A 24,703-nucleotide genomic window follows, 5' to 3' on the forward strand; every position below is an offset into this window, starting at 1 on the left:
ATGTAGTATTTTTAAACATCCTGGATCAGCTCTTCAAACTATGCCCCAGCTTCTTTGTGCTGTGGGTGTGGTACAAAAGAAAGAAGCTGCCCTTGCAGGTCTCTGTCGCACCTCCCTGAGCTTGTGCTGTGTTGTGAATCTGGACACAGCAGTGCACCTAATAGAGGCAAAATGTGAGAAGAAAGAAAACTGCTACGGTTTCCTCACTTGTGTTTAAACTCTGGTTTAGATGGCACTGAACTTTCCTGCAGCATATCTATTGTATGCTGATGAAAAATATGATCAGAATGAACTCCTAAACATTAAAACCTCATTATTCTGAGAAAAGAAACCAAGACATTGCCCTTCTGCTCTGCTCACCCTTGTCCTTAGTTTCACTGTTTTATTTTTCATGAATAATAGTGAAAAAAAGCATATCTTCCCACATGCTTCTAAATTTTTATATTGACCACATCACCCTACCACTACTTTCCATAAAATTGTAGCTGATAATTTTAAACAGTTGGAACAACAGTTTCCATTAAAAACCCTGGTTTTTAATGGATTCTTTTGCACTCTCTGATTCAGCCTTCCATTGCCAAGAGATTTCTCCTAATATTCACGGAGTCAGTTGCATTACAAATTGCAATTATTATCCAAATTATACTTAGAATGTGCTTTTAGACAAGTCTACTTGTCTAAAGCTGCTGGTGTTTGACTGACTCTGTAGAACTGAATAAAGCAAGGATTACCAAACTTAATTTGAAGAGGTTACAGCACTTAGAGCTCTGTGTAAGGTCAAGTTCTTGCACAGGAACTGTTCAATCGTTCACAAACTGCACTCAATAGTTGCACAACAAATACAAGAGTTTGGAAATGTCTCAGTAAGCTGTGGTATTCCTGACATAAATATGACAAAGAACTTCTGAGGAGCTCAGGAAGAGTAGACTATATCTACTAGTACTCAAGGAAGAAACACAACAGTTACAGATTGAAGAGAAAAGCTGTATCAGCTATTACAGACACTAAGAAAGTATTTTTGAAAATTAAATATTCTAACTCTAACCTCTAACTAGAAGATGGGCACAAAACCTTACCCATATCTCTCAAATAATTACCTCTTCCTCTATAATCTCTTCCTCCCTTCCCAAGAAGACTTGGTCATGTACTGCAGGTCAGTGTATTCTGGCTACATTGCCAACAGGCAATACGAGAGAATACCAAAGAACTCAGAAGCAGAGACTTGGAAGGACTTACTGGCAGGCATTTCTTTTCCATTTTCATATTGTGTCTTCTCCAGCTTGAAACCAGCTACTGCATGTTTCAGGTGTGGACAGCTTGTGCAGGTGAATGCCCATGTTCTCATGCACACAGGTCAAAATTATGCTTTAAAGCTCCACTTGGAGACCAAGCACTAACCAAGCACTGGCTAGCAGAGCTCTGTGAGCACTGGTCTCATGTTCCCAGCAAGGTATAATGCTTAGTGAACAGATATGACACTCTGAGTTGTAGCACAGAGTGACTAAATTTGCTGTAACAGATCATTGCAAGGACATGTGCCAGGGCATGGATCACCAGAGCATCTTCATCCATTGATAACAAATGTTTTAGAAGTAAATGAAGGGGAAGTGTTCTGGGGAATCTGCCTTTCATCTGCTGAGATGGGATCACCTAATTGCTGTCAAAATAACAGTAATGCTTCCAGCAGCCAGCAGAGTTCCTAGTGAGCAGGGCAGGTACAAGCTCTGTTCTACCTGCTGGAAGTGTCCTTCAAGCTGTGGCAGTTCCTTCAGCCTGATTCTCACCAAGCAGTGGCCAGAGAGCTTGCAGTCATTTCTCAGTCTCACCCACACACTTGGCAAGGCACTTGACAGCAATGATTGAGTTAAATGAGGCAGATATTCACAGTCTCCCTTTTCCATTGCAGGAGCCCTGCAGACCACTCTGATGCTGCCGAAAAATGGAAGTTGTCCAGATCTTTCCTCCTGTGTAGTCTTTGGACCCCTTCTGACTCTGCAGACACCCTCCTCAGTGATAGCTACTCAAAGAGGGGTGGAGATGTTTAAGTAGTTAGGGCCCAAAATGAGATCCTCAAAACTTTGTTTAGCTGATGACCCTTCCCAGAGATGAATGACCTCTACAGAAGACCCAGATTTCTATGCTGGAATTTCTTAAACACCCAGAGCTCAGCCTGCAGGGATGCCTAGTCTGTTTCTTACAAGCCACATGCTTCAGGCAAGAGTCATCCTCCAAATTACAGAAATAGAAAATCATTACATTTGGAAAACACCGCCAAGATCATTGAGTCGAACCAACTGGGCTCAAAGATGCTTTCCATGACAGAAGTTTCAACATTTAAGCTCTTGATTCCTCACCTCCACTGCTGAATAACTTCAGTGAGTGGGATGGAAGCTCCCCACCAGACACACAGCAGCTTCACACGTACACAGGACTGCCTGGGAAGGTGGAGGGATGCATGGCTTTATCAGGCATGGAGGGAGTTTGAAACGAGGTTTGCCTGGTTTCCTAATATGGTTATCCTAAATAAATGCTGAGACTACTGATCTCTTTTAGAGCAGGGGGAGCTACTGCTCCAGGCACCTCCTGAAGTTAAAAATAATACCTTACAAACCTCAAATAAAAAAAGGGAAAAAAAAATTAGTGTGTGCACTTAAGAAAGGTCCTCGGCTGTAAATTCTGAGAGGGATGACACCCAGCAGCACAGGGGCCCATGCCCTTTGCCAGCAGAACCTTTCCAAAGAGGTTGCCATGTGCTGAGTCCTAGCTTTATGAACAGAGGCCTGTATTCCGTCATGAAGCACATACATGGATCCCGTGTTGACTGAGGAGATGGAGAAGGCCCAGGCAGAGCTTTGCCCAAGCAAGCCACAATATCCTGCACATAGATGAGTCTGCAGCACTGGAGTAGGAGCACGCTGTGCCAGAGGAAGGCCCCAGGAGTGTGGGAACTCAGGATGAGGAGCCAGCCAGAGCCAGGCCCTCTCACATCTGCAGAGTTCCAGGTCACAACCCAAGCAGCGCAGTGGGAAAAAGAGCAGCGATGCATTAAGGCATGGGCAGGCAGCCACACTCCTGAGAACAGACAAGTTTCAAAGTCCCTGACTCAGATTCCCAGCAGCCACTCTGGAGGGCCTTTCATGATGAGGTAGAAAGCAGTGACAGAAACACAAGCCCAGACCTCCCTAGTGCTCTATTTCCACTGTCACAAAGGCATGGTGAAGTTTATTGGGGACACCTGATCTCTTTCATCATCGAGGAATCAGTTCTCATTGTGGTCAGTGCCTCTTCCCACACAGATGTGAATTTAAGTCAGCTCTGTACTTTGGGAACTATCCTGCCACAACTTTTTTCAGCATCCCTTCAAGGAAGAAAGTACCTGTCTAACCATCCCCCCCAAAATCAGCTCAACCTCTGTTGAAGAGGAGGGAAATCTACTTTCCCAGAGAAGTTCTGCTGGCTCTTGACACCAGTGAAACCCTTCACAAGCCCATGCATATCAAGACTGTGCCATGAAATAAGGGCTCCGGTACCAGAGATCATTGTCAGGGTGTAACAGACTCTGTGGAATGACACAGGCAGATATAAACCACTTCCAACCTCTCTTTTTCTCTTCCATGTTTTTCTTAAAATTGTATTTACCAATCTACTGCGCCTGGCAGCTTCACTGACCTAACTGGAATCACTGATTATTTGTTCCTTTTAGACTTCACAGTCACAAGAGTTCATACATTCTCTGGCTCTATTCACTTTTATTGCCAAATTACAAATATCTTGTAATACTTAAAAATGTATAAAACAAAGATTGACTAAAGGGTGACTCAGATTAGCACCACCTCAATAACAGAAATTATTAAAACTGGATCAGGTAACTCACCAAACTTAATTCATCATTAACTAGTAAGTTTTTATTCTCTGCTTGATCAACAGCTGCTTTAATTACTGCCTTTTGTCCAGCATTATATTAAAAAGCATATCAAAACTATCTACTAAAATATAAGACAATATAAGGTATAGAGTTATCTTACTCTACAATAATAATTAAAAAGCAAATAAAACTCTTGTGAATTAACATATTGCTTTAGTGACTATAATAGACAGACATGCGTTTGATCTTCCAGAACAAGACTTTCAGTTTTCAGGGGGTGTTCCATCCACACTCAGTCCTTGCAATATAAAATTTGCAGTGATAATTGCAATGTTGCTACTTGTCATGCTCTTTCATTCTTAATTCCCATTTCTTCTATGAAGCACTTACTGAATGAAGAGACCAAATTCTCCTGTGAAGGTTGGCAATAATTTCACCATAGAAATAGGAATAAGTGCAGTGTTGAAAAAATTATTTTATCATAATTTAGCATTTATAAGACACAAGGCTTTCAGTCTATATTAGTCAGTTATTATTGCAGAGTTGTATTAACAGCACTGTGTTGTTCTATTTACTTTTATGGGCTACAAAGGTTACAGAATTGCAATAAGGACATGTGAGGAGCACAGTCCATTGCACTAATCACTACATATCTGTGGAGGAGCCATAAGCATCCTCAAATAAATACCTGCTTAAATGATACAATTATTTCAGAAAGAAATGCATTTCAATAGGCTAAATATTGACCAGGAAAAAAAATGTCAAACTGATGAATAATTTTGATTTAATAGTTGTAAGAAGTTATCTTTCATAACCTTCTAGACTTGTGGTTTGTTTTTCTTATTTGGTGGGTTGGTTGGTTTTGCCTTTTTTTTTTCCTGGTTTTTTTTTTTTTTCTTTCTGGGGTGGAGCGAGGGGGAGAGCAGGGAAGAGGTTGTTTTTTTGGCAATGATCAGGTAAGTTAAATTAAAACTGCAAGTACCTTTGCCTAATGTGATCCGTTTCGGAGAACCAATTCACTGTGGGACCAAGATCCTAAATGTTGAAATTTCACTTCCAGGACTAATTTAATGACCTGTTTTGAAGAACCTCATAATAGCATTGGTACCATGAAGAAATATGATATGCAGCAGTCCTTGCAAAAATCTAAATGCTCTTTCCTTTACTGCTATATAACTGGCAGGGATTGCTGACTTTGAAATGGGATGGGCTCAACTGAATTGAGGACACTTGACTCTCTAAAAGTCCATTGGGGCTTTGCTCAGAAAAAAAAATTAGGATCAGAGGATAAAACAGCTACGCTTATTGGAATGACAGGCAAAGATGCCTTGAAAATGTATTCATTAGAAGAAAAACAATGAACAGAGATTTCAAAACACTGCTCCTGCATGAGCAGTGGGAGTTAAGCTGTTTTCCTACTTTACATTACCTAGTAAACCAGTAAGATCTCAGTGCTTGACTCAGTGCTTGACTAAAACACATTTAAGCTAATACAAGAGCTTGAGCTTTCTGATCACAAAGTGCTCAATCTTGATCATCCTGACTTAATTATCAGAACTATCCACAAATTTCAGAGAGAAGAGGCCCAGCCCTGAATAAAGTTACTTGAGTAACTGAAGTACTCTGGCCTTTCAAGTGCTCATTTTGTCAAAAGGAATCCCTACATCTTTAGAACACCTCAGATCCCACTGACTGTGCTGTGTAAGAAGTTTGGGATCATTCTGCAACAGCAAATTGGGCAGCTGCCGAGCTCAGAATGAGCCTGAACTTGAGTCATACCAGTAAGGTCAATCTTGCAAAACCTTCCTTACTTCATATCACAGAGGTGAAATACATGCCAATTAGACCTTCAGACCTGGTATGGGGATAATTCCATTAGGTTTTGCCAACAGTTCTCTCCCTTATAATATAACATAGGTAATTTATATGTAGTCTCCTACCCCAGGTCTTGCACATACGAAATTTCCCTTAGGCAGGAATGAGCAAGACAGGGAGTGGTTGTTTTATTTTACACTATCCTCTACATTCAGAAGGGTTATTATCCTATTTCTGATTTCCACACCAAGCAAGATGCTTTTACTGATACACTAATATCTTAATAGTGTTTTATGTCTTATAGTAGAAAATTGTATCATTTAAATTAAAATATGGAAGAAGAATCAGGGTGGTAGAAAGGAAATTACTTTTCCCTACAAAATCACAACAGTGATTTTATATGATTTTTTTAAACACTGAGTCTACACAATTTCTATACGGATTTTATACACTGATTTTTTACCCGCATGTCTAGGAGGGTTTTGTCACTAGCTTCAATGAGAGTTGGACTTGAGCCTTCAAAGCTTTGCATTCCTGCCTCACTAGAAGTTAGCAACAAATCTTTCACTAACTTCACAGAAGGCCCTGTGTAAGCTGGAAAGTTTGCTCCTGCAATTTCTGATTCCCTAGAGTTCTCTAATATTAATTACTTCAGATTACTTACGGAAAGATCTTCAATGGCTGAGAACTCGGATTGTGTCTACAAGTTGGGGGAAAAATGTTTGGCCTCCAAATTTTAGAGTATTTTTAAGTGTCATAAATATTGTAAGATCTTCTACATATCATCATATCTTTGTAAAAAAGGTTAATTTATGGGCTGTAGTTAAAACCTTCATAAACTTTTCAAGTTAATTCCCACCATATTTTACTTTATCATGCACTGTGACACGTCAGTATTATCTCTATATACCTGCTAAGTTTAACACTTTTCAAACAACACCTTGTATTTGTGACAGTTAAAAATAAACACAAAATTTTACCCATGAGAAAAAAAAAGAGGAGTACCAGGATCATGGTTAAGATTCCTCTTCTGAGAAATGTTGCTCTCTTTATCCTGAATTCCCTGAGTTATTGGGAATTTGAAATGGTTTAAATGTGTTTGATGAAAAATTATTTCAAAAGCTTTGGAATATAAGTTCCTCTATACATGAGGAAATTTGCAACTACTAAATCTAGAAAATAGCACTTATTCACAACCCTCCTAAACTGCACAGAGAGAGTCCTACCCCCTGGTAAATTTTGTAATTCCACATTAGCAGACTCAATTACAATATCCACTGCAAACAGCATATCAGTGCATCATACTTGCAGCAATCAGCTCCCAAAATGGGATATCATGGCCCTGAACTCAACCACACTGAGAAGCAGCACAGTGTTTGAAGAGGAATAACACAGCACATCGTCTTGCATTTCAGCAGAAAAGCAGCAAGGGCAGTGGATGGGCTCATGCACTGTTCAGGAATCTGAAAACCCACTATCCAGCCACTCAGCACTCCAGGAGAGTTTGAAATCTCAAAAAAAAAAAAAAAAAACCCAAATGACTGAATGGAATGAGTGACATCCAAGCAAAAGATGCCTCTCTCTTCACTTTCAAATGCTGCTTACTTTTGAGTTAAATGCTTTTATTGATTCTAACCACCTCAGACAAGCTTTACAGCTTGCAATATTCACAAATCCAGCATGAAGGACTGATACAGAAGGCAATGTTCTAGTCCCAAAGAAGATCTTTTATCTAAACTGACTTCCTCTCGTTTAATTGATTTGCTTTGATCATTTCCTTAAGGTTCATGAACAAGACTGAGTTTGGAAAATTTTACCCATTCTCTGCAAAACGTCAGCTGGGGGAAAAAAATTCCAAAAAATTTGTAGTGACAAACACACAGACACACACACAGAGTGGAGGGGGTGTTGTGATGGGGGTCGAGAAGGCAGCAGTTCTGACCCCAGCGGGGCCTGGGTGCGCACTGTCGCTTCCTGCTGCTCAGAGGAGGCCCGTCGGTGCCCGGGGGCGAGCGGGGCACGGCAGTGGTCAGCAGCGCGGTGTGGGTTTGGCTGGGCAGCCCTGCGGTCATCCCTGCCCGGCGGCCGGGGCTGGGGGAGGCCGGGCCGCAGCAGCGGCGGCTCGGGAACAACAAAGTGGGCTGTAAAGCCTCCAGGTGGTGGGTGTATTTGTTGTCCTGTCTGGGAGGTGCGGTGGCTCCCCGGCCCCGGCAGATCCTAGTGCTGCTGTGGACATTAAGAAAAGTCTCTTTTGGCTGATTCCAAAACCAGATAAGGAGCCGCCGAGTCACCAGCTATGTCTAGACACCGGACCTCACAAGTCAAACGGCTTGTTTGGATTAGCCTTGGAGATCTACCGACCTGAACAGCCCTCCTAAAGAAAAGCCACAGTAACACCCTATTTTCCTCTTCCCACTGCCACACGAGGTCTGCCCGGAGATAGAAGTCGAGTTCTGCTTTGGTCGGTGTCACTTATTTCTGGAAAATTTTCTGTCTTGTCTCTTTCCCACAAACACACCTTACCCCTGTTTTGTCTTTCAGAAGAAAACAAAGAAGAAGATACGCTCCAGAAAAAAATTCCTGCTTTGCAACCTCCCTCCTTCCTTCCCCTCCTTCTTCCCTGCTCCACACAGCCCAGGAAAGGGCCGGCGCTGCAGGTGGTTCGTGCAGCGGCAGCCGCGGCCGGAGCTGCTGCCCCGGTGCTGCCGATCCCGGCGGGGCCGACCCGGCGCGGATCTCCCGCGGCAAGGCTGTGCCCTCCTCGTCTCCTTCGTCCTCCCTCCCTGGCCTAGAGAAAGCACTTGTTTGGTGCCCTTAGCCGCTGCAAGAAAATTTGAGGAAATATTCACACGACACTGCAGCGTGATATAAAAGCAGCATCTCTCGGCTGGAATGCTGAGCAGAGCAGGATCCAGAGCCTGCCCCGAGCTCCCGTACGGGTAGAAGGCTCAGAGAAAAACACCTATTGATTTTATACGCTTTGCTCCTAGCTAATGAGGGCAGATACCGTGCAATATGGAAAGATCGGATATACAGGCGAGTTTTCTCCGCTGCCCACCACCACCCCCACCATCCCAGAGCCTGCTTCCTTGGGAACTGGCTTCTCCTCCTGCACTTCACAAGCCCTGGGAGGTGAGGAGTGATCCTCCAGAAGGGCCGGCACACTGGGAGCTGTTAAGTTTATGTTTGTGGCGCCTGAACTCAAACAGTCATTCAGTGGCTTGCTCTGTTATCAAGAAAACAACAATCAGGAACAATCAGTAAACAGGATCTCTTCCCAGCCCCTTTATTAACTACTTACAGCTCCGCTAAAGCACGCAAAGCGCCCAGCAGCAGCATCTCTCACCGTGAAACGCTTTCGGCGTTTCGGGTGTGTAGAGAGGGCCAGGGAAGATCAGTGCCCGTGAAACCCACTCGGCACCAGGACCCTGACCCCTCCCCGGCACGGTCCCGAGCCCTGTGCTGGGGCTGGGGACACTGCGGCCTGAGGCCTGGCATCACCTGAAGGCCCCCTATTCCTTCCCTGGCATCCGTTCTTCGGTAACCCAACGTGAATTTGTTAATATATGTATGCATACAGATGTATATAAATGCAAACACTTACTGTTGACGTGTTTAACTGATCTCAACTCTGGAATTCACGTACCCGGCTTCTGCGTCACACCGCCACGTTGGCTGGGGATGCTGAGAGCTAATTAACCTGGGTACAAATATTGAGATGAGAAGAGTTTGAATATTGATCTCAGTGTGTGCAAACGAAGTCCTCAGAGAAATTATAGGGGGCTTATTTGACACTATTAAGAGTAGCTGCAGCAAGAGCTAAACTGGCGGATCTGGGACTGCTAATCGCCACCCTCGGTCCAGACCGGAAAGAGGAATCATAGCAGAAACCTGACAGAGCACCATCAGGACACGCATTTCACGAAGAGGCTGCTGCCCAAGCTCAAGAAGTGCTCTACCGAAGACACTAGGAGGATCCACTCGAAAGTTTGTCTTTATTCACTTCGGGGTGGAAAACACTGGAGAGTTTGTGGGGCCTCACAAATGCATGTAATGAAAAAGGGAATCAGAGACCATAAAAGGAAAAAAAAAAAACCAAACAAAAAAAAAAAAAAACCAAAAAAAAAAAAAAAACAAAAAAAAAAGCCCACCCCAAAAAAAAAAAAAACAAAAAAAACCAAAAAAACAAAAAAAAAAAAAAAAACAAAAAAAAAAACAAAAAAAAAACCTCTGAAAATCAGACGAGTATTGTTTAACCAAAGTTTCGAGGATGGAGGTTCCGGGCTGACCGCGGGTGTGGGGGCCACAGTGGCCATGGGGATGTGGGGATGCAGAGACCCCGGTGTGGCCGCCACGGGAGCGACCCGACTCTTCCTACCCCGGACAGGGTTGGGGGTCTCAGGCCCTCTGCGGGGGCGCAGGCAGGAGCCTGGCGATGGGTGTGTGTGCAGGCACAGCCCTGGCGATGGGTGTGTGTGCAGGCACATCCCTGGCGATGGGTGTGTGTGCAGGCACATCCCGAGTGGGCTCCCGGCCCGCAGCTGCAGAGCCGCGGCAGCGCTCCGGCTCCAAAGACGCGCTGCTGCCCTGTGTGTTTGTTCCAAGGTGCAAGACACTGTGCTGGCAGCCCAAGCGTCAATCCCTGCCTGCCGGCGGGCGGCTTATCTCCACGGCTGCCCAGCCGCCCCGAGGGCGCGCCGGGACCGTGGGGCGCCTAGCAGGGCTGGGGGGGCCTTTCCCTCGCAAGGACCGACAGCCCAAAGTCTCCCTCCTGCATGGCCCTCGGAGCCGAAAGGCATTCAGCCGCCCCAGGGTCCTCCCGGGGCGGGGGACAGAGGGGCAGCTCTCAGCAGCCCCCGGCGTGCTGGTTTCTCTCTCTCGGGGTCACCCCCGCCCTGCGTGACCCCGCGTGTCCCCCGTTCCTGCCACCTACGCGCCTGCCTCCCGGCGGGAAGAGGCGAACGCCAAGGGCCCCAGGTTGCCCTGCCCTTACAGGTTTCCAGCGCCTCCCGAGTCGGAGACTCCGTCTCCAAACTCACCCAAGTAAGAGCGACTCCAAGAACTCACAGGTCAGACCACCGGGCAGAAATGATACCCCTTCTCCCTCCCGCCCCCCGAAGCGCCGTACCAATCCTCTGATCCTGCATGAAAACACAAGGGTTACTGATCACACAGTTTAAGGTAGATTTCATATTTATTTAAATATTTATCAAGTACTCAAAAATGTATTACACTTGAGCATACAAAATGAATCCAGTTTCTAATCAGGATGATTGAAATCCTTGTATTAGATTTTAACATTTTTTTAATGTTCTCTGTACTGTCGAAATGGTTTGTCTATAGCTGAGCTTGCTCAGAGTGGGCTGAGATGGTGAGGAGGGAAGGAAAAGAAGGTTATGTTAAGAAAACATTGGGGTTTGGAGTAACTGACATGCAAACCAACTTGTCTTTGTCAGACTGAAAATCTCTCTATGTTCCAGTCCTTAAGGGTGTTTTAAAGTGAACCTTTGTCTTGTGCTGCCCGCGAGCACTAGGGAGCACTTGGATTGGAGCAAAAACAACCCTTTCCCATTTTTTTTTATTTACTTCTTTCTACTTTTCCCCAAGAAATCGCCCACATTTCTAGCTTTCACCACCCTCTCCCCCGCAAATTAAAAAAGGAAGAAAAGAGGGAGTGAAGAGAGGGAAGTCGACAGAAAATAAGGAACATATTCGTGCAATTTCACAGCAATATCCCCGACAGAAATATCCCCACAACTATTCCTCCTGCAGCATTATTTAATTGTTTTGACAGCAGACATTGATAAATAATGGTCATACTTGACTTGTTAAGCAAAAAGCGTCCCTTTTATCAGGAGCTTATACTTAAAGTACAGGTCACTTCAACAATCTCAACAACGAGGCTTTGGTATACAGCACTTTCTTTTTATTATTTTTTAAAAATAGCAGAACTCAGCAAAAAGCCTGAGCTCTCAGTTCTTTAGATGTCTTAACGTTATGTCTGATCATGCCTAGAGTAATATCACTTTTAAGGGCAAGGGATGGGGTGGGGGAACAAGAGACTTTCTAACGTTATTGATTGAAAGCTAAGGCATCCAACTAGCCCTGATACAGTTGTTGAAATGGAAATTTACAAGCTGGTCGTTAATACTTGCAATAAAATATCACACTCCTTTTATTCACTAACGACCGGCTTTGCATGCAATATTTTATTTCAGGTATTTTAGCTGCTAACCTGTAAATATTTAAAAGAGGGAACTTTGTTCATTATTTAATGTTAATATTATTATTATTATTATTATCATTATTATTATTATTTCTATTCCAAACGCTTATCTAGTGAAATAGTCCTGAAGATATAATAATTCTACATATGGCAGTTTTATTTCACATCATATTTAAGGAAAGAAAAAGGACAAAAACACATAGAGTTAGACATATAATTCAAAGACCACGGTACAACCTTTTCTTTTTTTTTTTTTTCTTTTTTCTTTTTTACTTCAGCAAACAAAAAAAGTCAACTGACATGAAAAGTGGCAAGTCTTCCGATAATAAATAATAAATTACTTTATAATTTTGCAATGCAAGAGCAAACAAAAGGAGTGATTTTTTTTTCTTTTTACTTGTCCTATTTTCTTTTTTTTACTTTTTTTCCTATTTTTTTTTCTAGAGAGTGAGAGATAAAGAGAAAGGAAAGAGAGAAAAACAGTCGTTATAACCAATGACTATACACATCTCTGGGGGAGGGGAAGGTTCTTGGGCAGACACATTTCAAACACAATCCCGAGACGCTTTGTGGCAAAATAGAGGTATACCTTGTTGCAATGTTTTTATAAATTCGCCTTTAAAGAGGAATTCAAAAACCTATTTTCAATCGCATCACACTTAATAGGGGGTGGATCTCAACCAAACAAAATCAAAACCCCGCTACAGGCATGCTAGAAGAGACCCAGGAAAAACCCCTTGTTAAGAATCAACTAAAAACAACATTGCAAACCAATGCAGCTCCACCTTCCTGCAAGGAATCTTTCAGCAATGCAGGGCTGAATCGTCTCTTTCCTGACGATGGAAAACCTACTGGAGCTTCTTTTGGCAAGGCTATCCCCAATATAGAAACAGCACCATTCGGAATGGGAGGGACCGGATAGAAAGTCCCTCTACCTTGGTTTCTCCCTAAGATGTGCAGTCAAATGAAAAGATTTCCTTTTTTTTTTTTTGAGATCCACGAGTACAAATCCTTTATATTTGGAAAACGTCTTTTCGATACTCCTCTGATAATTGAAAAGCACGGGGTTTGTGGTTCTTTTAAGTATTTTTTTTCTAGTAAGATCCCATGATTGTCTTCACAGTGTTGCTACCATATTACCTTGTCTTTTCAAATATGACTCCGTTCATCTCATGGAGCAGTTCCTTGCTAGGTTCGTTACAGGGTTGTTAAGTATTCTTTCCCCCTAAATTTCGAAGTCCCAACACGTTCACTTTCCCACTCTCTTCAACAGGGGTGAGGGTAAGGGCAGAAACAACAACAACAGACATTTGAATGAATGTTCCTCATGCCTCAATAGGACTGGCTACCATGCTGTTGGGTGTATCTGGCAGCTGAGAGGACATTGATGCTACTTCACTTCCAGTAGAATTGGAACCAGGTCCTCCTTCTGAAAAATTAACCTGCCAAAAAGAAAAAAAAAGAAAAAAAAAAAAGAAAAAAAAAAAAAAGGAAAAAAAAAGAGAGAGAGAGAGAGGAAAAAAAGAAGAAAAATAAGAAAAAGAACTGTTGCTACAACTGTAAAACTCAACGAAAAGTAGCAGGCAAAGAAGAACACAAAAATAAATAGACAAGGCATGCAGCCAATAGGCCTGATAAATCTCCACAGGAGGCTGTGTCACTGCTGGTTGCTCTGTTTAGCTTCCCCATTGACTTCACAGGAACCTTCTTCAGGCCTTTGGCCAAACCACCAAGAAAAAGTAGATTAAAAAAAATGGAAAAAAAAAGACTGAAAAAATCAAGCAAATAAACAAACAAACTTATTAATGAGGCCTTCTTCCCTGTCTTGCAAGAGTGGCAATCCCGAGAGGATGTTCTAGTAAATTATGTAGGAGTGCATGTGTTTTCTTGACATGAAACTGAAAGATTACTTTTTTCCCCTTTTGTGCACATACCAAAATAAACCTGGAAGGAGCATCCAGGAGCAGAAGGCATTTGAAACCAGCCATCCGCTTTCATTCCCGATTCGAGGCTGGTGCTATCTCTTCTGAATGAGAGTCTGTTTGATAAAAAAGGTCACGCTATTCCATCTTAATGTGCCCCGCTGCTCCCGTTAGTTTAGGAGTAGTGCTGGGAAAAGGCATGACTTGAAGGGTGGAGCTTTGTTAATCCAGAAGCATTTATTTGGCACCTATTTAGCTGGCCAATTCTGTGATTAAGGCCCTTTCCAGATTAGAGCCGTGTCTTGAACGGCCAATGAATGGTCTGTTCCTTCGACTATTCTTTAATTTAGCTCTTTTCAGGATCACATATTATGTTGAATATATATCAATATTAACTTGTCAATCTAATGGTCTATTTATATATGTATGTGTATTTGGACTATCCATCTTCCATCCTGCCTTTTTTTATTTCCTTTTTTGAACTATTAAGTACAAAACCTCACTGCATCAAAGATTTTTAAATTCTTGTACTTTGTTAAGGAACAGTAAAGTAACCAGAGGAGATAATTTTTTGTATTTTGTCTGATGGACAGCTTGATTAAAGCAGGAAAAGCAGTGGTTGCTTTAGATGTAAGAGGATGCAAATAGCCCTGCTGCTGTGCTACAGTTTCCTGAGCAAGCATAGTGTGCCAGCGAGGGGAACACACTGCAGACTGCTGTTGGGCAAAAGAAAAGGGATTCTGCAGGAGAGCATGGTACTAAACCAAAAAGGTCTGAACACAGTGCTAGATTCAGCTACAAACCTTTGTCTTCCATCACTTGGTGTAAAAAAAAAAAATAAAAAACAACAACAAAAAAGCAGAAAAAAAAGCCCAACAGATCAAAAAAAGATTTGCATGTTAATTTTTCATAACTGTTATTCTGAATCCCCGAAATACTCTACACAATGTACCTTTCTATTTTAAATATCTGGTTTTAACAGACTTAGGCCAGGAAACTGACTTAAGACTGAACTTCTTAACTCACCTTGTTGTGCCTAAGTGTTGTTGGTGATATGGTCCCATATGGGCTGCCAAGTGACATAGGCATAAGGAAGTGAGTTAAGGACAGAATTTCTTCTAAAAGGTCTATTTTGTTTTGGCTTAAGGTAGTTTACTATATGGCTTGAATTTTTCACCTAAATACGTACTAGCAATTTCCTCTCCAAAGAACAACACTTAATGTAAGTTATATATGTGTATAGAATAATGTGTATATATAGATACATAAAGTTATATGTCGAAGTACATGCTTAAGACGTGGACTTTGAAATTTTAATTAAGAGGTCATATTTGTCTGACAAAACAAGGGCTGTGGCTCACACTAATCATGTATTTAAAATTCATCCTACAGCATAAAGGCAAAATCAGACCCTGAAAGTGGGGAGGGGTGAATTCTAGAAACTGCTTTCACAGCTATAAGTACAATTAAGTGACATATAAAGAATGTTTTGGTGAAGTGCTTTCAGTTTTCAGGAGTGTGCAAGCTATTATGATAATAAAGGCCTGACCTGAGTCGGGCCTTATCCAAACTCACACTCAACTAAGAAATATCTCTACTGTACACTAAGATCGATTTTGCACCAACCTCTGTGAAATCAATTCAGTTCTTTGCCTTTACAGATGCAGTCGTGTACGCCTTGCAATTTCTGGAAAACCCAGTTAATCTGGATTGCTTGTCTCTCTGAGAGCATCTGACACCTGGAGTGAATCGCCCATTGCTCTGACCCGGGTACCGGCTGGCTCGGGCGGGGAACCGACACTTACTAGTTGCTGAAAAGCAGGTTGGTCTATGTCACTCTGCAATGCGAAGTCACTCAGTACTTTCCAGGGCGGCTGGTAACTCTGCACCTCCACGGGGTTCGCCTGCAAACCGCCGTCATGTCTCTCCGGACTAGCAGCCACCATCGGAGTTCCTGTCATCCCTTGGATATTCTGTAAACAGCCCGGCAAAAGATGTTAATGAGCTTGGTTAGCTTTATTGTGTATAAACGCTGAGTCAATAAACTGCTTTCTATCTTATCTATACGGTCGCTTGTATTTGCTTTGTTAATCTGCTGTGAATGTCTCACTCTATTCTACTCTAGGTCAGCCCGTTTCTACTCGCTGCATTTATCACGGTGGAAGTTTACTTTCTTTCCCTTTAATCCTCCTATTCGTCTCAAGGCATATCCCCTCCGCCCCAAGCTCTCTTGAACATGAGCACTCTGTATCTCGACTGCCAATGGACGTCTCAGGACGAGAAATGGCTAATCCTGTTCCCCTCTGTAGTTCGCGTCCAGTCTGGTTTTGTTTTGCGTGACCTTAGCTGGATCGTATATCCAGCGCACAGCAAACCTGGGGTACGTCATTAGCGCGCTCTTTCAAAAAAAAAAAAAAAAAAAAACAAAACCAAAAAAACCCAAAAAAAACCCCAGCCCTCTCAGTATGCCCTGTGGTGCAGGCACAGTGTACAACATAACTCCAAGCCTCGACGAATAGATTGTTCAGGCGAGTTAATAACACCGTGTTTTATTGCATTCCAACAGGGTAAAATGAAACTCCTTAAATTCCACTTAATTAGGCAGCCTTATGAATTAATAGTCATTCTCGGGTCAGTCAATATACACAGGGAGAGTAACAGACTCTTCTTCAAGTAGACTTACAACAACAATAAAAAAGAAACAAATTTGGCTTAAAATGGAAACAGATCACTTGTTCTGCTGAACCCAATGCAGGCCGCTAGTTTACATCACCCATGCATATATCTGCAGAAAAGAGCTCTATATTGATATAAGTATATATAAATTAACCTGTAAACACTATGGTAATTCCGAAAAATTTGCATTGCATTTGTCTTTTTCTGCAGTAAGTGCACTGACAAATACACACACTTTGTAGTATACAAAGTGTACACACACTTTGTAGTATACAAAGTGAATCCTCTTATTTTATTTTTACTTTTTATTTTTAACTATTTTTTATTTATGGATTTACTCCTGTTTAAAAACACTGAAGAGGTCAAAGGCTTCATTTTCTCCTTAAGAAGCCCTTTGCATTTGCAGTATAAGTATTAGACGAGACTGGGTTTATTACGTCCCATAAGCTCTGCAGGTCTCATTCATGCTGCAGAGAAGTTAGTCTAAGCTACTGCGTATTCTTAGCCCCACAAATTCTAAGTACGCTTAAGCAGCCTAAGTCGGCTCCTTGCTGTGGTCTGTTTCGATTGCACTGACAGCAGAAACTAACGGGTGATGGCTAAGTAGCATCGTTGTCTTTGTTTTTAGGGAGATCGCAAAAAATTAACACCATCAGCCCGAGCCCTGCGGCTGTCCGGGCCGGACATACACCAAGCTTTTCTCCTTGGGAATTAAGGCAGACACGGACAGAGGCTGAAGTCACTTACAGTTTTGTCATTGGGTTGCTGCTGCTGAAGTTGCTTCATCATAATGCTCCTTTTTTTGTCCTTGCATCGCTTGTTTTGAAACCAAACCCTGATGACCCTTGGGCTGAGGCCAGTCATTTCTACCAGTTGCTCTTTCATGAGGGCGTCAGGTCTGGGGTTGGCAGCGTAGCAGGTCCTCAAGGTGTGAAGCTGTTTTTCATTAAGGACAGTCCGGACTCGGGTTGTCTTCTCGGGCTGCTTGTGGACGTGGGGCCGCAGAGCTGGCTGTCTGGCAGAGATAGGTTCTGCTGTAAGGGAAGGGGAAGGGAGGAACAGGATCCCCATGAGTAGGAAGCAGGGAGTCCGCAGAGACTATGAATCTAAGCTGGTGGGACAGGGGAAGGTGGCGGGCGGGGGGGCGGGCGATGAACCCTCTTTCAAAGGCCATTCAAGCACTCAGATCTATCGGAGCTGCTGCAGCCTCCTCTGCTTTATGCACTGGTGGAGTGACTGACATTTCTGACTCCACAGACAATTAATTTGCAAAAACAAACCACCCCCCTAAAACCCCTAATGACAGAAGCTTGAACCTGTATGAAACTTGACAGGGGAGGGCAAGTTAGCTAAGGTGTATGTGCGCTGGGAAAGGAGCCGGAGGGTTCTATATATTTATTTCTCGACAAATCACCCAAAGAGAATTTTGGCCCGAAAATTAATGAAAGAATACTTAAATTAATCATAATTGGGGTCTGCTTCTTGTATAGTGAACCTAGCTCATTTTAGCCAGAAGCAGTGTTAACGTGCAACAGCTCCCTGCAGTTTGACGCTTCCAAACCAGAGCAAAACAAACCAAATCCTCTTCACCATGCCAATGGAAAAAAAGCCCTGTGAGAGCTCCGTATCTCAAAGCACGGGAGATGGGGTTTATCTTAAAAAGTAGAGGTGGTAGGTGCATTTGCTTATAGTTGGGATGAATAATTTAAAAGTATCTATCTAGTGCTTTTAAAAGGAGAGCAAGCCCACCAACTCGAAGAAACTGCCAAGAAATGCAGAACTACAGATGGCATCGCATCAAGAGCTCTAAGTGTTCCTGTTGATCTGCTATTCTTCTGTGCGTTGTGTAGCTGTAGCTATTATGTGTAATCTGACCCAGTCGAGGGAAAAATAAAAACAGTATTTGTTTTTGTTTTTTTTTTTTTTTTTCCTAAAACTGTTTAGCTAACAGTCAGAAGTGCTCGCTTTTGTACAGTGGGGTTCCGACTTTTCTAATTGTAACAATACATCAGCAAATGCGATGACGACAATACGAAGGCTTCCAATCTTATCAGTATTGTACCTGCCGACACACTAAGCCTTTCGGAGACATGGCACAAACACGATATAGGGAGCACAGTCTCTCTAGAATTCTGCTCTGACCAGTTACGGGATTATTTCTCCCTATATATAGATTTGTCACCTGAAAGCAGGTCAGAAGAGGAAAATGAACCCGTTTTAGAATAGCTGCATTTACAAATAACTTTCCGAGTCACAGTCACTTGCATAGCAAAAAGGCCGGCCACACTTGTATTGTCCAGCCCAGTCAGCCTTTAGAGAAGTGTCCCTTCCTAAAGCTAAGGGTCTCTGAGTGTCTGACGTACCCGTCGAGAACTGGAAGTGTGAATGAAGTTGTAAGGTGGGGCGACTCTGAAGTTACAAGGCTGAGTTTTGAGATGAAATTCTCATCAAATTACATGAAACGTTTCAAGAAGGCAAGAGTCACTTTAAAAGGCAATTACCGAAGATTAGCTTGTTGACAGTTTTAAATTACAGCCTAAGCGCCAGCCTGTAGTTATGAAGTCTATCTCTTTTCAGACCCTACTTCCTCCAGCGCTCAGAACAGCTTCTCCGGTCGCTCCTGAGGCAGCGGAGGGGTCTGAAAGCTCAGACCTGCTTTCCGCAGCGGCTCGTCCCTCTCCGGCTCAGGCTCAGGGCTGTCCCGGGCTCGGGGAGGGTGGTGGCGGAGTCCCGCGCTCGGTGCGCGGCGGGGGCAGGAGGAGGGCAGGCTGGCGGGCGGGGCGCGGCCCCTCCGCAGGTGTTCCGCCCCACGCCTCCGCGGCCGCGGGCGTTCCCCGCGGCAGCCGGACCCGCAGCAGCCCCGAGCGTGGGGCGCGCCTCCGCCGCCGCCTCTCCGCGGGCGCGCACGCTCAGGCCCGGCTCTCCACGGAGGCGCGGGACCCGCTGGGACCATGGGGCTCTCCCCGCCGCCCGGAGGGGGACCTGGCATCGCCAACACCGCGGGTTTCCGCGGCGCCGGGCGCGGGCGGTACCTGCCATCTGCAGCGGCCGAGCGGGATGCAGGGGGCTGAGAGGGTCCCCGCCGCCCAGGCTGGCCCTCTCCACCACGTCGTGGTCCGCCCGGCAGAAGAGGCCGTCCTCCCGCAGTGCGAATTCATCGCCGGGGATGAGCTGGCGGCTGCAGGCCACGCAGCGAAAACACTCGATGTGGTACACCTTGGCGCGGGCGCGCATCACGAAGTCATTCTTGCTGAAGCCGATGCTGCATTTGGCGCACTTGATGCCGTATAACCTGAGCAGGGCCCAGCCCAGAAAGAAGGAGAAGGGAGGGAAGCAGGGAGAGCACGGGAGGGGGAAGGGGGAGGGCAGGGAAGGGGCGGGGGGGGAGTGGGGGGAGAAAGGAAAGGGAAAAAGAAAGAGGTTTTCACTCCCGCTCGTGGGCAGCCCCTGGCCCCGCGTAGACGCGCCACACGCAACCCATTGCTTTAAAAAGCATGGAAAACACAGAAGCCAGAAGAGGAAAGGAATAAGCCGGATTCACTCTGAGTCGGTGCCCCGATCCCCGTGCCATAAAAGGCGGAGTGCCACAAACACACCGGTGAAAGAGGAGAGTTGGGAGGCAGAGGTGTAGGAAGAAACAAAAAGCCGGCACCGTTTCTTCCCAAGAATATCCAACCTCTCCCTCTTGCCCCAGCGCTCCGGGTGCTGCAGGAGTGGGGCCATCCCTGCCCTCTCCTTGCCTCCTCACCTGACCTAGCCTAGCCTGGGTCTGAACTAGACTACCCGGGCACACCAGGGAAAGGCGAGACTGCCGAAGCTGCCATCCGAGACACAAACGTGCCAGCTTCACCAAATTGTAATACTTTTTCGCGCGGAACCCACTCAAGATTTGTGCCGCTTGATGCGTGTGCGGGCTGCCGTCAACTCAGCGCCGGCTCTCTTCCCCTGGGCTCCTCTCACCAGCTTAATTTAATACAACAATATAAGCATAACACACATGCCTCCTCAAGCTTGCATGTATAGTAGCGTAAATCCTCTCTCCCGCCCCCAAAAAAAAGGTAGTTTCGGTGCTCTGACTCTGCAGCTTGTCTCTACCCCAGCGTCCCTGCCCCGTCTCTCCTCCTCCTGACGCTCCCACCTTGAGCCGGGGCTCAAACGCTCCGGTAGGAATGGGAGGGCAACCTCTCGCTGACAGCCCCACAAAACAAATTATGATTTTCTGGAGTGGGTGGCGGGCTCCTCGTCTCCCATGGAAGAGAGGACGACAGCTCACCCGCCAGTAGACAAACATAAGAAAATGCTCCAACTCGGGTGTCGTACTGTGCACTCTCTCGTCTCCCACAGGGTGCTTATTAGCCAGAAGTCCTTGGTATGGTTAAAATTAACATCTTGCCACATATGTACGGGTACATGCACTGAAAAATGTGCTGGTACATAAACTGTGAAAACTGTTCCTAAAACTGAGCTACTATTTATCTCCACCAATTTCCTCACCAGTATACTTCCTTAGAGACGCAGTCTGCTAACGTATGCTTGTGAGTATACACTTCTTTAGCTCTTATGGCTATAGAAGTGTACTAATCCTATATTCAGAACTACATATACCCGAATTACACAGTTTTGAGAAGGAAAAAAAAAAAAACGGCTGAACAGCAAAAGAACAGAGTGATTGTAAAGTAGGTGCATTCATAGGTACAAAAGTTGCGCAGTGGTTGCCCACAGGTTTGACACATAGAGGTTGGCTCATGGTCTAATTCAAAGCCATCTTGCATGTAATGTACTTTTTCCTTTTTAAATTGTAGCAAATTAAATGTATTCCGTATGAATTTAAAAGAGCTGATTTTTTTTTTTTTCTGCTCAAATTTCTTCTGCTTAGTGCTATAAGAAGGTAAGTGAACACATTTTGGTCCATATGTTTTCCTTTCATTTGGATTTGGAGAAAGGACAACATTTAAGAGAACGGTTCCAGCATTCTTTAAAAAGTAAAGAATTTAAAAAAAAAAAAGCTCTGGTTTTTGCCATTTTAGAACTTGGAGAATAATCTCACAATGGCTTGAAGGAATGGACTACTTATAAATTGTGCAGAGATAATAGAGAAGGAAGGACTCGAGGGTTTTATTTCAATTCAGAATTATACAGAAATCAGAAGATATCTTATGTGGCTAGGTGATTTACTTCCAAAACTTTCTGCAGAAAAAAAAAATTGTTCATACCTCAGTGTCACACAAACTTATGATTTGGCAAACCCAGTAGGCGACACTGAAATGGATCAGCATGACCCAGGAGTACAAATAATAAACACACTCGAAATTCCTGCTTTGGTTTCTCTATAGTGTCAGCATTGGCAACTCTCACATTTTATCAGTTACCAGATTTTAATGTGAGGAAGGAAGCGGTTCCATTATCTAAATATACCCAATTGTTCGCGAACAGATGATGGGCAATTTGATCTGCTCTGTCTAATTCATCAGTACAGATAAGATAAGAAAGAAAAGCCAGTCAGATATCACCAAAGGGGTTAATATTTAAAAAAGATTAAATGTCAGTTATTTTAGTTAAGAAACATTTCGGTCGAGGTTTTAACATCCCCATAAAAGGATCTTCCAGTCCGAAGGAAATTTGGGGTTTGGTTTTGTTTTCTTTTTGTTTTTTGTTTTTGATAGGCCTAGTTTAAGAAAGGTTTTCTTTAACTTTTTTATTTTTTTTCCTACCCGTGTATTTATGTTTACGGCATACATGCTTGAAGTGCCTTTCTTTTGAATGCCACTATGCCTTTGCAGAAACAGAGATGCATTTCTCAGGTCGTCTTAGAAAGTTATCTGTTCCGTGTTGCTCATAGTAACTACACTATTGAAAATATCATTCATTACCTACGATTCTCCCCTTGGTTAGAATCACAGGATGCATTGCCAAAGTCCTCTGAAAGGTCCTACACGGTCCCGAACCTAGTTCTAGTAATACAGATATGTGCATTTGAAAAGAAGAAATAAAAAAAACTTCGCTACTAACTTTTTTCATGGGAAAACACATAAAGACATACCAATTATGTTTTACCCGCTTCCTCACAGTTTTCCCTCTTAATTCCTCCGTCAAATTTGTAAAGTTAAAAGAAAAATAAAATCTCACCAAACAATTAAACAACGTAAATGGCGTACCTGATATAATCTCTTTTACAGTAGGTTTTGCCATCCCTAACAAAGCACGTACAGGTCTCGTCCAAATACTGATTACACTCTGCACACTTCAAACACGCCGCATGCCATTCCAAATCCGGAGAAACCCTCAGAATATACTGATCGTGAATTTGATTGCCGCAACCAACACATAGGGAAATCAGACGTTTTTCTGAAATGAAAATAAATACATGATTGACTAACCGTTTACTCTCCTACAGAGATAAACACACTTTTAATGTAATTCCCTTATAAAGCATATTGTGGGAGCGTTGTTTGGTTTCTGCCTTTTTTGTTTGTTTGTATATTTGGGGGGGGGGTGTTGGTTTGGGTTTTTGAGGTTGTTTTTTTTAAAGAATATTACACTTTTGGATGGTAATTGTAGTGTGCCATCAAAATCTTGCCTTGCTTAGAAAGGAGGGGGAACATATGTTAAAAATGCAAATGTGAAGAATCTTTGGAGTGAAGGTCCTAATTTCAAAAACCTTGCATGGAATCAAAACTCCAAACTCCCACGTTGTTCAATTTTTATTTTATTGTTGACTTGTTTGAACGCCCTGCCTTACGAGGAGAGTACCTATGTGTTTAATTTCGTATTTTAAGAGGCTCTGACTGGAAAAGATGAAGCATGGTGGGGTGCACTTCCCACCGAGCCCTTTCCCTCAGAAGAAGGGAATCGAGGCTTCTAGCAAGAACAAGCATCATTACGGTTGTCACTTGCTCTCTTTTGCAAGTCTAATGCTAATATTCCTAGACCGACTAGGTGCTGGATAGTCAGACAGCCTCACCGCAGTCTATCACGAGAAGAATTTAAGGCTCCGTGGTTGGAGATCCCATCAAAATCCTGTCTGCTCCCCAAACTTTTAAAGAGAGTAGGACCCCAGGCTGTTAACATATAAGGCTACGACAGAGCAAGCATGCAGGCATGGTAACAAAGGCACCTTCTCTACCATTCAAATGAAGTTCATCACTTTAGCAGTTCGTCTGCCTGAGACGATTACAATAGACAGCACATTTATTCCAACAACGGTAAAGATTCCGCCTTACTTTTTGGTGGGTCTCCCATGTCTCCCATATCTGTAAGAGGGTGTAATGTCCACAGTGAAATGGTGTACGGTTTCGTTTTAAGACCCCAAAGTAGGTTTGAAAGCTGTCGCTAAAAACAAGAATAATAATAATAAAAAAATAGAAGTATTAACAGAGGCAAAAAAAAAAAAAAAAGGAAAAAAAATCGAAATCGGAAAAAAAAGGGGAAAAAAAAAGAAAATGGTACAAAACACCACCGGCGTGGGAGACACTGTCAGGGCTGCGGAGAGAGAAGGGGACGCGCGGTGAGGCGCGGTGCGGGGCGCGGCGCCGGGGCGCAGCGGGATCCGTCCACGCGTAGCGGCGCGGGCGCGGGAGCGGTGCGGAGCAGTGGCGGCTCAGGAGCGGCGCGGCGGAGGCGCGGTGCGGCGTGCGGTGTGCGGTGCCGGGTGCGGTGCGGAGGCGCGGCGGTGCCGGACTGGGCGCTGGCGGCGCGGGCACTCGCCTCGCCCTTATCTCTTACTCAAACTTCTCTGCTCCAACTCAGCCCGCTCGCCATTGGCGCGACGTCACGCGCGGGCACGTCACGCCCGCGCACGGCCATTGGCTGCGGGCCGCGCGGCGCAGCTGCCCCATTATCATATTTCAGCGTCTGGCGGCGCGGCCGCCCGGCTCGGGTTCGCGCGGCCAACTTTTCCTCGCTCCTTATTTGTATTTCCCTTTATACTTTCGGCTTGTCGCTCTCCTCCATCGCCGTCGCTTATCTCCCGTCACACCTTTCATTTTCCTTCCCGGCCCCCGCTCGGGCTCCTATACCCCTTCCCCCGTCCGGGCTTGCTGCGCCACATGCACTGTTTCCATATGTATATTTACATATACATATATTTATATATGTACACGCATATACGTATACATATACCTATGTCTATATTTGTGTGGCTATGTGTGTGTATATATATATATATATATATATATATATATATATATATATATATATATA

The 24,703-nt window shown here is 44.1% G+C and overlaps 1 protein-coding gene across 3 annotated transcripts; it reads right to left on the reverse strand.

Annotated features, from left to right (window-relative positions):
* Positions 1–10,855: 10,855 nt before the first annotated feature.
* On the reverse strand, positions 10,856–24,233 carry ISL1 (ISL LIM homeobox 1). Of its 3 annotated transcripts, none has more exons than XM_077171737.1 (7): positions 23,961–24,233; positions 23,725–23,833; positions 22,660–22,849; positions 19,537–19,796; positions 17,252–17,535; positions 15,634–15,801; positions 10,856–13,348 (listed from the first exon to the last, which is right to left on the reverse strand). In XM_077171737.1, exons 2-7 carry the CDS (start codon positions 23,750–23,752, stop codon positions 13,232–13,234), a joined length of 1,047 nt encoding a protein of 348 aa, XP_077027852.1. In that variant the 5' UTR covers positions 23,753–23,833; positions 23,961–24,233; the 3' UTR covers positions 10,856–13,231. The 3 variants fall into 3 exon arrangements, with proteins under 3 accessions (XP_077027852.1, XP_077027851.1, XP_054508165.2); XM_077171736.1 differs by having other exon boundaries at positions 17,252–17,538; XM_054652190.2 differs by lacking the exon at positions 23,961–24,233 and having other exon boundaries at positions 17,252–17,538; positions 23,725–23,922.
* Positions 24,234–24,703: the final 470 nt, after the last annotated feature.

The sequence above is a fragment of the Agelaius phoeniceus genome, chromosome Z (genome assembly GCF_051311805.1).
Source record: "Agelaius phoeniceus isolate bAgePho1 chromosome Z, bAgePho1.hap1, whole genome shotgun sequence".
Taxonomy (NCBI): domain Eukaryota; kingdom Metazoa; phylum Chordata; class Aves; order Passeriformes; family Icteridae; genus Agelaius; species Agelaius phoeniceus.